General features: G+C 35.1%; 1 protein-coding gene across 1 annotated transcript in view; it reads right to left on the bottom strand.

Moving 5' to 3' along the window:
- LOC145677556 (putative sodium-coupled neutral amino acid transporter 11) overlaps positions 1-13398 on the bottom strand; it is a 59962-nt gene extending 46564 nt beyond the window's left edge. The window contains exons 1-2 of the mRNA XM_081748035.1: positions 13315-13398; positions 3033-3242 (exon numbers count right to left, since the gene is read on the bottom strand). Of these exons, the coding sequence (XP_081604161.1) occupies positions 3033-3242; positions 13315-13393 (289 nt within the window). The 5' untranslated portion in view covers positions 13394-13398. The remainder of the gene's footprint in view (positions 1-3032; positions 3243-13314) is intronic.
- Positions 13399-17329: the final 3931 nt, after the last annotated feature.

The raw sequence follows: 17329 nt of genomic DNA, 5'->3' as shown, positions 1-17329 counted from the left end.
CAAAACAACACTTTTAAGTCTCAAAAGAATGAGAGAAGTCCACAATTTTGTGCGTAGACGAAGTGTTACTCTTCACAATTTGTGGAAAGCTTCTTCGAACCAAATCACTGTAGGTGTTACATAACGTTACGTATTAAATTTTGTCGATGTTTACTACTAATATCTAGTGGGAGAAGTATGAAAAACTTTAAATTTACGCGAAATGAAGTATAATTAACAGCATATTTATAGTTAAAAAAAAAAATCACTTTTGAGTTATATATTCAAATTTCTTCCTTCTTTTTAACACAGTCATATAGTCAAAATATTTGAGGATTTCGGCATGTTAATGAAGTATGACACTAAAAGATTAGAACTGCACTGTTTTTTCTCCTCATATCTTATTGACACATTTTAGCATAAAAATATTTCTTCACGTTTTTCACAAATCTGTATTGGTAAGATAGAAATAGCTACTTAGAATGGACACATCCCCTCCTCCATTAATAAAATAAAACATTATAAAACTGCAAGTATTTATTAGTACTATACTGAAAGATTTTTTTAAAAATGTAATCCACAGAGCATTTTTGAAGATATGCAATGTATGGCATTAATTCTGTGTGTTTCTCAGAAAATGAAACGACACTTTAGTAGAAGTCATATGCAACAACACGCAAATAGTAGTTATTCCTGCTAAGAATTACACATACAACTAATGCAACGTTAGTAAATGTTAATGGACTTTGTTAATGTTAGTACAGAGTAACAAACTAAGAAACAACACGGAAAATAATATACAAAAATCACAAAGATTTACAAGTTACTAACAACTAGAGAAGCCTATATTATGTTTTATTATCATCATTTATCTTTTAACAAATTATGCTTTGTTTAAATTTGTTTTTAACAAATAATAGATCGCAAACCAATATGAAATAATAATAATTTTTCTAAATATGTTATTTTTAGACTATTTGTTAATCATATATATATATAAATTTCTTTCAAATGAATAGGCTGGAATCAAATACTTTTTATCAATGTTATAAATTATCTGTGACAGTAAACTGCGTGTCTGTGGTAGCGCAAAGTTTATACAAGTATACACTAATGCAATTACAACAAACTAATGCTTAAGAATGACAAACGGGTCACCTATGTTACTTTCAGTTTCTTCATCTGATCTGCACCACTTTGAAAAGATTAATTGCAAGTTTTACGCGAGCCTGAAGATTTTCTTATCAAACAGGATCTTTTACAATTCAAAATTCAATTGAGCGTGTAGAAGTTTTTCTCAAATGAAGCGATGATAAACTGCTGTGGTTCCAAGTGGCCACTGACCATGAAATCACAAATTTTACAGACTGTAATACAATTTTTTCTGTTTCTTATCGAACCGCAATTATAAAAGGTCATCCCATAAGTTATGTAGTTTTTAGATGACAGCTACAGTGACGCAATTTGACAAGTTAACAGTGAAGTAGACGTCACGTGCCATAGTTGTGTCATATAAGGCACTTCATTATGCAGCAGTGTTTAGAACGGTCTACTCCACGTTCTGAAATTGTGGCTTGTGTTTGATCATGACAGCGTCGGAAGACCACATACGGCATGTCATGCTCTATGAATTTCACCGGGAACATTCAACCAGCACGGCGGTACGAAACATCAAAGTCGTATATGGTCAGGGTGCTGCAGATGTCCGGAAGTGCTAAAGTGATTCCAGAGGTTTCGAACTAGGGATACCATCTCACCAATAAGCCACGAGAAGGAAGACCTGTGCAACTTGCTGTAAATTACTTGTATAATAACTAAAATGGGGTAAAGACATTGCAAAACCACACTCAGGAATTGGAACTATCATTCTACTTACAGATTTCTGTAATCCCTGAATCTTTAAGATTCCAAGCTTTCGACTCTCCCCTGGAGTCTTGGTCACGGAGGTTAAAAACAGGAAGAAAAAGAAACATCAAGAAATAAAAAGAAACTGACTTGCCAAGGGGAGGAGCTGTGTGTACAAAAAAACACGTTGTCAAGTGCGTCAGCGATCTGCAGATGATGTTGAAGTAAACTCAGTCAATTTGTGCGCCTTTCCTGTTTTTTGTTGGAAGGTTGCCAACTCATCTTATTTTTATTGTTATGCCAATGATGTGAAATTTTTTTAATAATCGCATTCCATTCGTCACTTAGCCATCCCTTGTCTAGATTTAATTTTGTTTTTTTTTTAAATGAATAAATAAACTGTCAAAAACCAGTCTCTCTACTTCATTTCTAGCTTCAAATAAAAGTTTTGAATTTTCTAACCTGTGTTGCGTTTCTTTTAAATGTTTTGATAAACCTGACGCCGGATTTTCCGCTTTCGAATACCTAATATGTTTCTTTACTCGGCCTTTTAAATTTCCTATAAAAAACTTTGCCTATATAACTCTCTTGGGAACTGCATTTTATTTCGTAAGTATCAGATTTTTTATTGGAATCCGTGTAATAACTCTTAAATTGGGTGATGTTCTTTCCTAAAGTTTTAGATGGTTTTAAAGCTGTACGAAAACCATATTGTGTATAGATTCTATTTAATGCAGTTGTCAATCTGGAAAAAAATAGGCAATTTAATCCATTTTTTGTCCTTTACGTTGGTTTAAGGTTTATCGAAAAAAAAAACTTAAATTCCTTTTAACCTTATTATACCAATTATTTAATAATGAAGCTGGGTACCCGTTCAGACTACCCAGTTCCATCAGGTATTGAATCTCTGTAAATCTGTTTTTAAGGAAGTAAGACATATGGCTCTTCTGGTGTGTCTTACAATTCCTGACTTGAAAAATGCCTTAGGTAAATAAGAGAATGAAATTATCAATAATAATAATAATAATAATAATAATAATAATAATAATAATAATAATAATAATAATAATAATAATAATAATAATAAGCAGCAGCACCATCATGATGTTGGCATCATCATTTCAGTCAACTTCTCCCGGTTTATACTATATTTTACAATCCTGATTCCTCGTACATTGATAATCATTTTCATAAACTAGAAAACTTACCTATGAATGGATAAATGAATTGCAGAATGGACAATAATACAAAACCAATCCGTCCAAAGGAGGCCTCCATTAGTCCTTGATAAGAAAATGAACCACACAGATGACCACCTCGAACCATCAATACTAGCGAATAATCTGTTACTAGTGCTACCAGCAACAACAAAAGTAGACCCAAACCAAAACCAGCTTGATATAAAGCGTAAGGCATTCCTGTGAAATGAAACAAATATTTTAAGACTAATGTTTATACAGTTTTTAACAAACGTATGTTTGTTAGTACCTTTTATTTATTTACTATTGAAAAATTCTTACTTTTCACAATTCAGTTGTATTACCCATTCTCCCTCTTAACTTGGGGGCCGCGGTGGCTCAGTGGTAGAGCGTTCACCCTGGTGCTTGGGGTCTAGTGATGGGCAGTGAGAATATTCCCGGTGGGAAGGGATATAAAAATGGGAATATTCCCGGTTTTTTCCCTGGCATATAAATTCCCGGGAAGGAATTTATTTCCATTTCTTTACTTTATCTTCCAAATTATAGGAACCATGTGACTATTTTATTTTCATTTATTATTATTATTTATTTCTAGGTTTTAAATAATTTGGAGGTTAAAAAAGTTAAATTTTTTGACAGTAATTTATACAACTAATAATATATTTTAAGTTCCATTTCCACTAAAGAGTAGCAAAGTACTAATTTACAAATGATGAAGAGGAACCAGTTTGTAAAGTAATAAAAAAAATGTGTAGAAATAGAGATGAAGTACTGTTAATACACCCCGAATCACCGTTAGTAATAGACGTCGTCGGTCTGTCTCCTGTCTCTGACTTTAATAGCTGAAAAGGTGATCGGACTTCTCTTATATGTGAATTAACGCATGAAATTTCGAGAAATAGATAGGAAGAAAGGTCGTGTGTGGCAATGTTACGTGCAAAATTATAAAACTAAGTCAGTATCCTGCAAATATTGTGAACAAATATGTATGCGCAAATTTGTCTTCTGAGACATGGTGAGACATGTGTCTGACAGTTACCAAACCTAATTTTTTTTATAACATTTAAAAATTTAATATGTTTATAATATCAGTAGTAGAGACAATTTTAAAAAATCCACTTACATATAAATTTAAACTGTTTAGCTTTGTAAATGTATGTGGACTTACTATACCAATTTTTCCATATATTTACTTGCATAGAATATATTTTAAGTAAATATACATTTATGCGTACTCTATAAATATAAAATATTAATACAATAACATAATACCGTTCAGAATATACATTTTAAAGAATCCTCTGGACATAATAGTAATAATATATGGTGATAAGAAACGAATTTACCTTTGAAATCATAATATAGTAATAGAATTAAATTTTCTTTGTGTCTGTACATAAATTCCCGGAATATTCCCATTTTTGGGAATCTTCCCGGGAATTTTCCCAGGGAATATTCCCGAAAAATATCTTCCCGGGAATTTACCCATTACTATTGGGGTCCCGGGTTCGATCCCAGTCCCAGCCAAGTGAACTTTGTGGTGGACAAACACCCTCTGAGTGGGTTTCCTCGGGGTTCTCCCGTTTCCTCCCACTTTCTTCATTCCACTATTTCATTCATTGCTCATCATCACCGTCTCCTTTAGCCTAACCGGCATAACCGTGGGACGTAAAACTCAAAGATTTCATTTCATTTTTTCTCCCTCTTAACTCAAAAGTTGAAATAAGGAATTGTAACAATTATATCCGAATGTAATATGTATAATCGACGTAAGCATAGAAAAAACATATACGGACAAGCATCTTCTACGTGCGCAGTGGGAATCAGTTTTGATAATCTGCACGGCGAAAGAACCAATTAACGTTGTATTGAGTTGCAAGGAGTTGACGCTGCCATCGGTTTTCACTCGTGGCTTAGTGAGTTGTCACAGTAATCAGCATATTTTCATATGCTACGCTTGTTCGTGGGTAATAAATTCACTACTGGAAGATCCAACAGAAAATAATCCCTTGTGCATATCTACTACTCGTTTGTTTGTTATTGTAGCCACTACCAACTTAAAAGCAACCATTTACTTCATTTCTACTTCATTTCTTGGCAGGGACGGCACAAGGAACGCTTGATGGGGTGGGCGGAAAGAGGCGGGCCTAGTTCCTGGGTGGGCGGACAATGAAAATGAGAACTGGGCAATGTAAACATTTTTTTCACAATAATTAAGTTTCAATTTTTATAGTTTTTAGTTAGCTAAGGCTCAGACCGAAATAGGGGAGGAACAAGGATGTGGAAAACAGCTGTCTTGCCCTTATAGAAGGTACAATTCCGGCATTCGCCTTGGTGGGACTGGAGAAATGCAGGACTTAGGATGGGTTATATGCTCGACCTACAGAATTCCGCGTGGCAGACACACTACCTGCAATAATAACGGTGTGTACTGTGTAGTCGATGAAGTTTAAGACAGCTTTAACTCCTCTCCCTCCAAGAATGCACATGAATGCATAGAAAAAAAAGAAGGTTCCAACAACACAGACTAACAGATAATACTCTACTTTTCGTTAATAAAATAAAATACACAACAAGTAGGTAAAGTAAACCAAGGATAAAATAGGCTACTGCAAACATTTTTATCTTTGAAGGACTTATTACAAGAAAGCAAGAGACAAAAAATATAAATCTGTATATTCAGAAGCAATACTGTCGTCTTCGCTCTCTCCAGCATCTAGTTCATTTTCACTTTCTTCGTAATCGAACCAGGCCCGTAGCCAGCCCAAAAATGTAGGGGGGCCCGGCTGAAGTTAGGGGGGGGGGCCGATCCAACCATATGATAGTTCATCACCATATTATAGATCTTTTGCAAGCTTACTGTAAAACTTTTAGGGGGCCAGCAAAAATTTAGGGGGGCCCGGCCCCCCCTAGACCCCCTTGGATACGGGCCTGAATCGAACACTTCAAATTGAGAATCCTGGTTGTCACATGTATTTGTATTTTTGCCTTTTTCTCTATTGAAGAAGGATTATCACTAACGTCAACGGATTGAAAATCGCGTTTCTTTGAACACAAGGAAGAAACTGAGCCTGAGAAGAGATCGCTGATAAATTTTTTCGACATATTAGCTGAACAAGCATCGACCACCGAGACTTCTGAACGCAACAGAGATCAACTCAACAATGCTGTAATAAGTATTTTTTTAAATCTGTTTAATGCCACACGGATACGACATGTGGTAATTGGTACATTGCTGTAAACAATTGCAAGTTGCAACCCTTTTACAAGAAGCTATCGCGCCGACACGAAGCACTATTCCCCTCCCTCTCTTTCTGAAATGAGACAATAGACAATACTGGCCACCTGTCCATTATTTAGTCGGCTTTTTAAAATGTACTTCCTTTTTTTCTTTCAGTGCAGCACACACAAACACTGGCGTTTCAATAGCACGATTGCGTATGTGTGTGTTAAACTTTAATTCAATTATCACGACTTTAGTCATTATTATATTACTACAAGTATCTGTCTTAAAATCATTGTTCATTGCAGAGTTAAACAGAGTCCTAGAACCTATTACATTTCAATCGACAGTAATACCTATTGCTTTTGAAGTACAGGATGTCACCTTCAGTGCCAGATTTATGTATAAGCTTGGGGGCCCCAAAAAAATTTAAAGAAAAATGGCTGTAATGTCATTTCCAAATAATATGAAAAAGCAAGCAAGATAAAACGCACATACAACAACGGTGTTCTGTACTATTATGTATTAAGCTCTCGTGAAGCAAGTAATAGGGCACTGTTGTCCAAATCGCCTGCAATGGGATTTCTGTTGCCCAGCCCCGCTTATAATGAGCCCTCGTTTCCCAGCTCCGTTTGTAATGGGGATCTTGTTTCAGAGCCCCATTTGTAATCGGGACCCTGTTTTACAGCCATTACACTTAACTATTTTAATAGGACTTCACAGCATAACTGATACAGTATCTTGTAAGCGGATAGAACTCTAGTACTACCCTTTCACGTACTATTTTGAATTCGACAAGAAATTGAGTCTGGTAACAGTGGATGGATAAGAAGAAGACATGAAACGACAAGCTGGCGAAATAATAGTAAAATATATTGGAATTACAGCCCTAAGCGGCAATAATCTTTATATCGCGAAATTATAGATATTTCGCTGTACGTAAGTATGAAAAGTAGTGTGCAGAAATATTTTCATAACTTTCAGAACTTGGCACTGATTTTCAAAGTGATCTATAGAGTTGAGTTGATTTTGAATTTAATGTCCCTTCCAGCAGCGAGGCTATATGAGGCGGAACCTACTGATTAACGTGGAATCCGAACCACATGAGCTCTCTCCGAGAATCGAACCCGGGTCTCCCACTCCAAAGGTGCGTACGCTAACCGCTTAGCCACGGAGGAGCTCATATAGTGATCTATAGAGTGCAATAATGGATCACTAAAGGCAGGGGCGGATCCAGGGGGCGATCGCCCCCCAGAATTGAATATTTTTATTTTAAAAATAAAACCTATCCTAAGAATTTTCACCTTTGTATTATAAACGTAAAATAAAACCTATTGACTTCGAGCGACTGCCTCCCCAAACATTCAGAATGGATCCGCCCCTGACTAAAGGAAAGAATAGGAGCACGAATCATAGTGATTTCATCCATTCGTTATAGGCATATGAGTCGTTCGTTAGTATATATTAACAGTATTTTATGTATTATTACGTTCAGAACTGCCCGAATTTACGTTGTGTAAGTTAGTATGCAGCAGACTGAATGCATTAGGTTATCGGCACTAGTTACTACATAGCAAGGCAAGGTACCAACATCTTTTCACGTCGCAGTAAAAAGATGGTACCTACATTTATAGGACTTATAATAATTTTATTGCAACAGGTTTTTCAGCCAGAGACGTATCTAACCAGGGGCCGGAGAGGTCTAAGCCCTCAGTTTTTTGAGAGACAGAAATGTTTGAAGCCATTACTTACATACTTTTGAAAGTTTATAGTAAACTCACGATATATCTATCATAATCTGGGTTTTAGTTGCCCTCCTCCAGTTTTAACCTTCTAGATTCGCCTCTGCTTTCAGCGAATTTGTGTCGTATTACACCTTGTGTAATCTTCGAGAGTTGCATTCCATTTTGAGTTACTCTAGTAACCTAACCTGGAAAAAGCTTACACGATTAGTTGAGCTTCAGGCAGTAATTATCAACCTGGATGATATTCAGATTGTATTTACTTACATCAGATCCCTGGAAACGTTTCAAACTTTACCCAACTGAATAGAAACAACTTGAAATGAGAAATGATGCGGCCTCCACATATTGTAGAAGCATGGCGTGCAGCGTTCATCATAGTTGGTGCAAAAAGAAAACAGAGAAGATCGGCAAGGGGCTTTATTGGGACCAAATCAAACTACCGCTAATTTTACAAATTTTACAGTTTTTTCTGTAATGTATTCAAAACAGTAAGTTAAGATAATGAAATATATTCGAAAACGTACTTAGATATGTATTAGGTCCATAAATTACCATATAGCATATATTCAAATAAAAAAGGCGACATTTTGTAGCTGGAAAAGAAAGCTAGAAATACAAATGGCCTCATTATCTTAAATAGCTTAGGGCCCCATCAAACCTAAATCCGGCACTGGTCACCTTCATTATTCTACTTCTGTTGGGGTGGGCGGATGGGTGGGCGAGGCCATCCATCGGGTGGGCGGTCGCCCACCCTCGCCCACCCTTAACGCCGTCCCTGTTTCTTGGACTACTGTATCTCAATTTGGACATTAATCTTCCTTCTGATTTTTTTGTGTGAACACTACGACTCCTTAACACAATACCAGTCAACGATAAGGTTCAAAGCTTCCACACAGCTAAAGTTAGGTCGGAAAGTAGTTCTGAGTCGTGAAGCAAGAGGTGCTACTGTACCTTCCATGTTGGAAATATCCCACTCCCGGAAACTGTATTAGGTATCGCATACCGGAAGTGGTTAATTCCGATACCGATCGCTTTCTTCCGTCAAGACAAGTTGATTGATATATATTTTGCGTGTGTGCAATCGATGGACATACTTCACCCTCGGAAACTGTTATTCCCATATCCGCAATAGTGAAACTAAGAATAGAACCAATTAAAGTATATTTTTATATAAGACCAAAAAATAGACATGCTTATATACGAATTAAACTATTAGTTTACCAAAAACAATAGGAAACAAAATGATATTCTGTAGTTCTGCAGAATATTTTTTCTTTTACGTAGCAAGTTTATAATTTATTCAATTGAAGACTTAACGATTAATTATGGTAATAGTTTTCTATTTGATTACGATAATGAAACAAGTTTTGTTTGTATGGCGTGATATTTTCTTTATTATTTAAACCGGAAGTAGTAAGTTTATACCATTTTCGGTTTTAGAGTGGAAATGGAAACTGTACCGATCGCTTTCTTTCAAGATGAGTTAATTGATATATATGTTGCATGTATGCAATCGTTCGGAGAAAAAAAAACGGAAACTGTATTAGGTACAGTATACCAGAAGTAATTGACCGGAGGAGACCACATCCGGTACCGATCGCTTTTTCCTCAAGATGAGTTAATTGAAATACATGTCGCATGTGTACAATCACTGGAAATATCCCACCCTCAAAAGCTGCATTATTTTCATGGATATTAGTTTTAAAGATATATTCAATTTTCTTCTTCATACACAAAAAACAACATATATATACACAAACAACGTAAATCAATATATTAATTGAAAAAAAATAATAATTTTACAACTCTTACGATAATAATTAACTTACGTGCAATAATGTTTATCATTTTACTTTTTCACCCTAAAAGTTCCTATTAGGTCACTTGCTGATCTTCAGACAGCAGTATCGTACTCAACGTGCAAACTTGGAAGGTTTTTCGTCTGACGACGTATTTATTGAAGTGTCTACAACGATATTGTCTATCTTTGTAAATACTTTCTGAGTATTGTTTATAGTTACGGGCAAAAGTGTTATTTTGAAGGCACAAGCACTTAAGAAGAAGGAAGATAAAGATATAATTTAAATGTTTGTATCTTATTAATATATTTGTTAATTTGGTTGCTATGATGACTTGTTTATCTTTATGGATGTCGTTGTCATGGCAATGTAGAAAGACAGAATAGAACGAAGTACCATATTGTGTAGATTGATTGTATGATATTGTAATGTAACAATACGATATATTTTGAAAGTGAAAATATATGTTCTAAAGTGAATAACTGTTGTGCAATCCAGAATAATTTCGTAATCCGTATAAATATACATTAGTAACCAGGGAAAGTAACGTAAGCAAAAATAATTAACGTTACATATTTTTATGGTGCCGAAACCGGGAAACCTTGAGATTAGTCAGAAGTTTAGTAAACTATCTCATCACGGATTACGTTTTACTCCGTAATAAAAGAAAGATTTATAGAAAAGCAAAAATGAGTACCATTACAGAAGTTGAAAAAAATGAAATGAAATATTTGAGTTTTACGTCCCACGGTTATGCCGGTTAGGCTAAAGGAGACGGTGATTATGAGAAATGAGTGAAATGAAGAAAGTGGGAGGAAACGGGAGAACCCCGAGAAAACCCACGAGCACGGTGTTTGTCCACCACAAAGTTCACTTGGCGGGGGCTGGGATCGAACCCGGAACCCCAAGCACCAGAGGTGAACGCTCTACCACTGAGCCACCGCGCCCCCTACAGAAGTTGAAGATGTCATTATTCCAGCAATGAAGACTTCAACGAATGTAGTTGATCTTTTACGACAGCTTGGATAGCAGATGAATTCCATGACACAGCAAGTAGGACAGCAAATGGATTCCAAATTGAATACTAGATTGGAACAAGTGGCACAGCAAATAGGACAGCAGATGGATTCCAGATTGGAACAAGAAACAGCAGATAATACCAAACTGGAAATAACCAACAACAGGATGGAACAAATTATTCATAGCTTTGCAGTAGTGAAAAGTACTGTTGATGTAGTTGAAACGCAAGTAAACGAACATACTAACCAAATTCGAACACTACAAGAAGAGATTCATTCCATCAAAGAGAAAATCAGTACGGCCCAGTGTAATTCTGAACCTACCCTTAACGTTGTGTATGAAGAACATAGGAGACCTGAGTCAAGACCCTGTGAAGAAGACAACAACTCATCAGAAGTCTATTCTGAAAGGGGAGATACCATCTCAAATATTGAGGTCGCAGAAAGAATACCACGTCGCAGGAACCGTACACACGTAAAACCCCGACATCTAAGGTAATTTAATACTACTACTACTACTACTACTACTACTACTACTACTACTAATAATAATAATAATAATAATAATAGTCGCGTGAAATTCAGTGAAATAAGATCATTAACTAAATTCAGCGGCAGATCTGAAGACATAACAGCGAGTACATTTTTAGAGAAACTTGAGGAAGAGTGTGAATTAATTGGAATAGATAAAGCTAACTTTCTCAAAATCTTACCACATTTTTGTTACCACCTTGTTCGGTATGGTACAAAGCAATCAGAGGTAGTCTGCGTAATTTTCTGATTTTAAAAATGCGTTGTTAGCAAATTTCGAGAACGATTTTATGTTAGCAGACTGGGATGCTCAAATTAGAAACCGCGTTCTGATTCTAAAGTAAACAAAAGCCTTACAGATTTTGTAATCTCTGTGTATAATGACTTGACACAGATCAATCCATATCAGCAGGAATCACGTTATTATCGCAACAATAAGAATATTATTACCGTTTAGGTTACAGCAAGTATTGATCTCTTCGCAATGTATTAATTTTAATCATTTAATAATGATAGTTCAAAATTATGAAAGTCAGACTAGATTGTAAGGTAATAATAACAGAAATCAAGCTAATTATCTTCCTATTCGAAATATCAATGCTAGAGAAGACTGTAATCATATAAGAGGTAATGTTAGATTTTCTCGTATTGGCAATACGACCGAACCTAATTTCAGAAGAAACAGAAATAATAATCGTACCATTTTTAGGAATAATGAAATAATCGAGCTAATTTCTCACGAAGTGCGTAGTAACTACATAGATGACAGAAATTTTCAAAATAGGAATCGAAGATCTGGTGAAGTAAATAACATACAGGACTGTACTCAAGATCGTGCTATTCAATGCAACCTAATCGAATCTTTTGATAATGTAACTTCAGCTAAAGTTATGGCGTCTGCCAAAACATATTCAATTAATTCTTGTTTTGTTTCACCTTGAATATTGTTGATTTTATTTGTAATTCGTACTTCTGAATTTTATGCAATTACATCTATGCATCAATACAAACATTATCTACCAAGATATGCTAACTATGCCCGAATAAGTGAAATACGTTAAGTTGTATTTTAATTCACACCAACTTTATTGTTAACGAGTATAAATGACATTGAGTTAAAGAGTCTATTTTGGACCTAAAAATAACCAACAATTTTGTCATATTTTGAATATGCCTTTCTCGTCGGTAATTTTATAGAATTAAAATAAAATTGATTACTAAACAAATATAAAAATGATGAGATAAAATGAAAATAATCTATTATTTTATGGATTGTAATTTTTATTTATACGAAGGCTATTCAAAAAGTAAGGCAACTGTAGTATATGAAATGTCTAACGGTCCAGGATTCTTTAATTGTCATCAATTTAAAGGAGTCCCATAGTTCGGGAGCCATTATACAACGATATTGTCTATCTTTGTAAATATTCTGAGTATTGTTTATAGTTACAGGCAAAAGTGTTAATTTGGAGGCACAAGCACTTAAGAAGAAGGAAGATAAAGATATAATTTAAATGTTTGTATCTTATGGTTAATGTATATTTGTTAATTTGATTGCTATGGCGACTTGTTTATCTTTTTGGATGTCGTTGTCATGGCAATTGAGAAAGACAGAATACAACGAAGTGCCATATTGTGTAGATTGATTGTATGATATTGTAATGTAACAATACGATATATTTTGAAAGTGAAAATATATGTTCTAAAGTGAATAACTGTGTTGTGCAATCCAGAATAATTTCGTAATCAGTTAGTAACTAGGGAAAGTAACGTAACGAAAAATAATTAACGTTACATATCCTACTATTCCGTAAAATATCCGATTCTTCTCATCCTGTACTCTGTGTTTCCTACGAGGTAATACTGAGCTCTATGATGCATTGATGAGACGCACAAGTCAGAATTAAGAAAAAGTACTTTTGTATATTTCTATAATAAATGTTTAATTCTAACATGCGTATTACTAGTGCTTACCTATAACTCCACTTCCGATTATGGAATTGATAAAATTGAAGCTCGCAAGTGGCAAACTACTTGTCTGCTTCCCATCCATATCCATCTATAATTACAAAGAATTTCTTTCATTTAAGTCAGTTCAAACATTCTATGTATTATATCTTCATAATGAACGTAAACTTAATCGTATTTATGATTATACAGCCTCAGCCAAAAGTATTGAGCACCCTACAAAGTTTGCAAGTGTGCGAGAACCATAGCAGTAAATAATCCCTGTTATGTAGGAAGTATTTTGTCGGCATATACAAAAGGGAAAAATAATGACCCACGTCAAAGCTACGAATAAAGTACCTATGTGATACAATGTGTCATTTTGAACGTTTCCTATTTATTTTGCAAGTCGCTACTTTCGCTCGTTGTGGACACATCCTGTGATCTAGTGTGCTTTTGGTGCTTCGATCTGTGACATGTAGTGTTACTGTTTCAATGCCTAAAAGAAACGAACTGAGTATAGACAAATGTGTGCAGATACAAGTTTTGCAGGAGCAACGGACATCGCAGGTACAGATTTCGAAAACTGTGGAATGTTCGCTCTGATCTGTACAATGTGCTACTGAGCGATTCGCCATGACCGGATCACATGCTAATAGGCCCAGGACCGGGCGCAAACGAATCACGACAGACCGTGAGGACCGATAGATAATGAGAGTCGTTAAAAAATAGGAAGAAACCGTCATCAGACCTCGCTGCTAAGTTGTCAGAAGGTTTCAATAAAACAATATTTGCTCGGACCACTCGTAGACAGCTTCAAGCAGCTGGTCTCAAAGGTTGTAAAGCCAGGACGAAGTCATGGATATCCGACAAGAATAAAAAAGCACGATATGAGTGGGCTCTAAAACATCGAAGTTACACCGAACAAGATTGGTCAAACATCGTGTTGTTCGACGATGTCAAACTCTCAGGTAAGTTAGTCAATTTGATGTTCTATCAACTGTTAAAAATTTGATTCGAAACTTAAATGTATTAACAACAAACAATAATGCGTGAAGTCTCCACAATATTTTTCCCATTTCAGATTTTTGGTACAACGGGTATGATTATGTTCGTCACCGGGTAGGCGAGGAATGTCGACTGTGAAGCACGGCGGCAGCGTTATGATCTGGGGCTGCATGAGTGCTACTGGAGTGGGACAAATGTTCGTGTGTGAAGGTCGTATGAACTCGAGACAATATATAAACGTCCTCGAATCTTCATTACTGTCCTCTTTTACATCACTTTTGGCGATACAAATATGAAGGGCGTTAAGTTCCAACAGGATAACGCAACCTGTCAAAGCTGCTCGCACAATGGCTTGGTTTTGGGAAAATGGTATTGAGCTCCTGGATTGGTCTGCCCAAACACCGGACCTGAATCCCATTGAACATTTATAGAGTTTCTTAAAGCACAACGTCAGGCATCACACAATTACTCCCACAGAAGATTAAAGAATCATTTGCGCCTAGAGTGGAACGCTATAAGTCCCGAATATTATAAGAAGCTTGTAGGATCTCTATCAAAAATAATTTCTGTTGTAATTAAGGCAAATGGTGAGACCACTAAATATTGAGTTTTTGTGCCTAATACACATTATAAACCTATACAAGTTGTTTCCATTTCGTTTTATTACTTATTCTTCCCACAGTTCAAAGTGAATCTGGATGCTCAATACTTTTGGCCAAGACTGTAGAAGATAGTTTCAGGTTTACGGTAACGAATTTGATAGAAGCACGGAGAAACATGCCCAAGAAGTTACTGAAGGTAGTATGTTGAATTGTAGGGAGTGCCATTCTGGTCACAGCGAATGTTATAACTATTGATACAATTTTTTGACATGCAACGATTTCAGTTCATAAAACTGCATAGAGGAACTTGGATTTAGAGCAGCGACTTTAAAGTTAATAATCTGTAAGTAGTGATGTGAGGTGGAAAATTTTCCGTTCTAAACAAGTATCGGTAATCAAGTAACAATTCATCATTAACTACAAAATTTATTGACCTCATGCACAAAAATGTGAAAAAGTAGATCGTTTAACAAAAATCTGAAAATTTTCATGGCTGATTTCCGGTACTGCGTAGGAAGAAGTGAAAATTTTTCGTGAATCGAAAAATTTTCTGTTGTGTATGGAAAAATTGAAAAACTTTTTATAAGTCGGAAAATCTTCATCATTTTGAAGCAAAAAGTAAAACAACTTTTTATGAATCGGAAAGTTTTATTTCTCTGTAGAAACAAATGGAAGGAATTTTCATGGATCGGAAAATTTTCATTACGATGTAGAAACAAGTGGAAAAACTCTTCTTAACCCAGACAATTTTTAATATTATGTATAGTGATGTTAGGTAGAAAATTTTCCACTATATTTAACTGCACATTCAGCTGTAAAATTGAATTCCTGCAGAGGAAAGTTAAACAGCAGCAAATTATAATTTTCCAATTACCTTCGGGAACCGGAAAATATTTTGAGTTCGCAAGTAAATACTTACATAGCGTTTCTCTCTGTGTGTAAAGTTTAGGGAACATAAATCGAGTTCGTAAAATACAAACATTCCATCCCATTTTTAAAATGGGACAACAAAGCAAAAAGAAAGTTTTTTGAATTTATCAATTATTCCACTAGTATTTCTTCACACATACGTCTGCCTATGTAATGAAATAACTACATATAACATAGGTTTCATTTCCTTATGAAGATTATTTTTGTAACAGAAAAAAAAGAAGAAATGCTTTGATTTTATTGTGTTTAAAGCTATGAGAAAACATCGTCTTACGCGTATTAAATTAACGAAATATGATTTTTTGAGATCAAAGATGAATTCTTAGGGAAGAATATATTGGTCTTCGAAACATTTTTGCAGAAATGAAGAATCGTTAGATTTTAACTTTATGAAGCTTTTTTCAGACAATATTTATTATAAGTAAATTTTACGGCGAAACAACGATGTAGGAATAGGCCTAAGCGGAGCATGAATCGGAAAATTTTCAGTTTCAAAATTGTCCGGAAAATTTCATCACTGCCTGTAAGGGTTGAGAGAAGGTATACTGTTACGTGTAAGTGGTCATATTTCAAAAATTAAAGCCTGTCAATGTCCATACATTTTACGTAAGACCTTATTAATTATTACTTAACCCCAAAGATTTTAAAATACCAGATTTGGAACTTTCAGTATTTCCAGGATATTGTAAACAATCATTTCAACTCAGAAGTAGTAAAATGCACCTCGAAGGCTACTTTTGATCAGAAATATTTTCATTATACAGTGAAACATCCCTTAACGGAACGAAGTTTTTTTTATTTATTTATTTTTACCGGCAAAATATACACTATTACGGAACATAACCCTCCTTTCTACGGACGCTCTTACATGCAGACAGGAAATCTTTCCTCCAAACATTTTAGTAACGTCTTCAGAGCAGACAGAAATTATTTTCAGCTCATATTACTTAGCACAGAAAATATCTTCTGCAATTTGAAAATAAATCTGTGATGGTACACCAAATTTCGAATAGAAACAAATGTTCTTTGCATATAAACTGCAGCAATTATTAGACTTTTTCTCTCAAGAAATTTATATACCGTTAAGATGGGTGAACTCAATCTCTATCATTTCAGTATTTAAAATTAATGTTGCATCTTAATGCCACATTTACTTTTAGTGCAGCCAGTATGCGAATTAAAGGAGTTTCACGAAGGAATGAAGTATCTGAGGAGAAAATTACCATACATACAGTAACCCATACACTATTTTACAAAAATGCGCATATAAACACATCTTCCAGTGATACTTTTGTTTCTTTACAGAGAGCATTTCTTTCTTATCCTATTAGTGATTCAAATGCTGAGTACAGTATTTTGATATTAGCCTATATATGCATTTATAACTTATGTATTTCCTGCATACTGTACGCAATTGTCACATGAGCTATGATTAACCCAATATCTATGTAATCATTCTGTAATGGACGCACGTCATTCATGAACAAATAATCAAGTCCCAT

This window comes from Thermobia domestica, unplaced genomic scaffold (genome assembly GCF_964235325.1).
Source record: "Thermobia domestica unplaced genomic scaffold, izTheDome1.hap1.1 HAP1_SCAFFOLD_1037, whole genome shotgun sequence".
Taxonomy (NCBI): domain Eukaryota; kingdom Metazoa; phylum Arthropoda; class Insecta; order Zygentoma; family Lepismatidae; genus Thermobia; species Thermobia domestica.
Note: the sequence above shows the minus strand (reverse complement) of the source record. Positions and strands in the feature narration are given on the sequence as shown.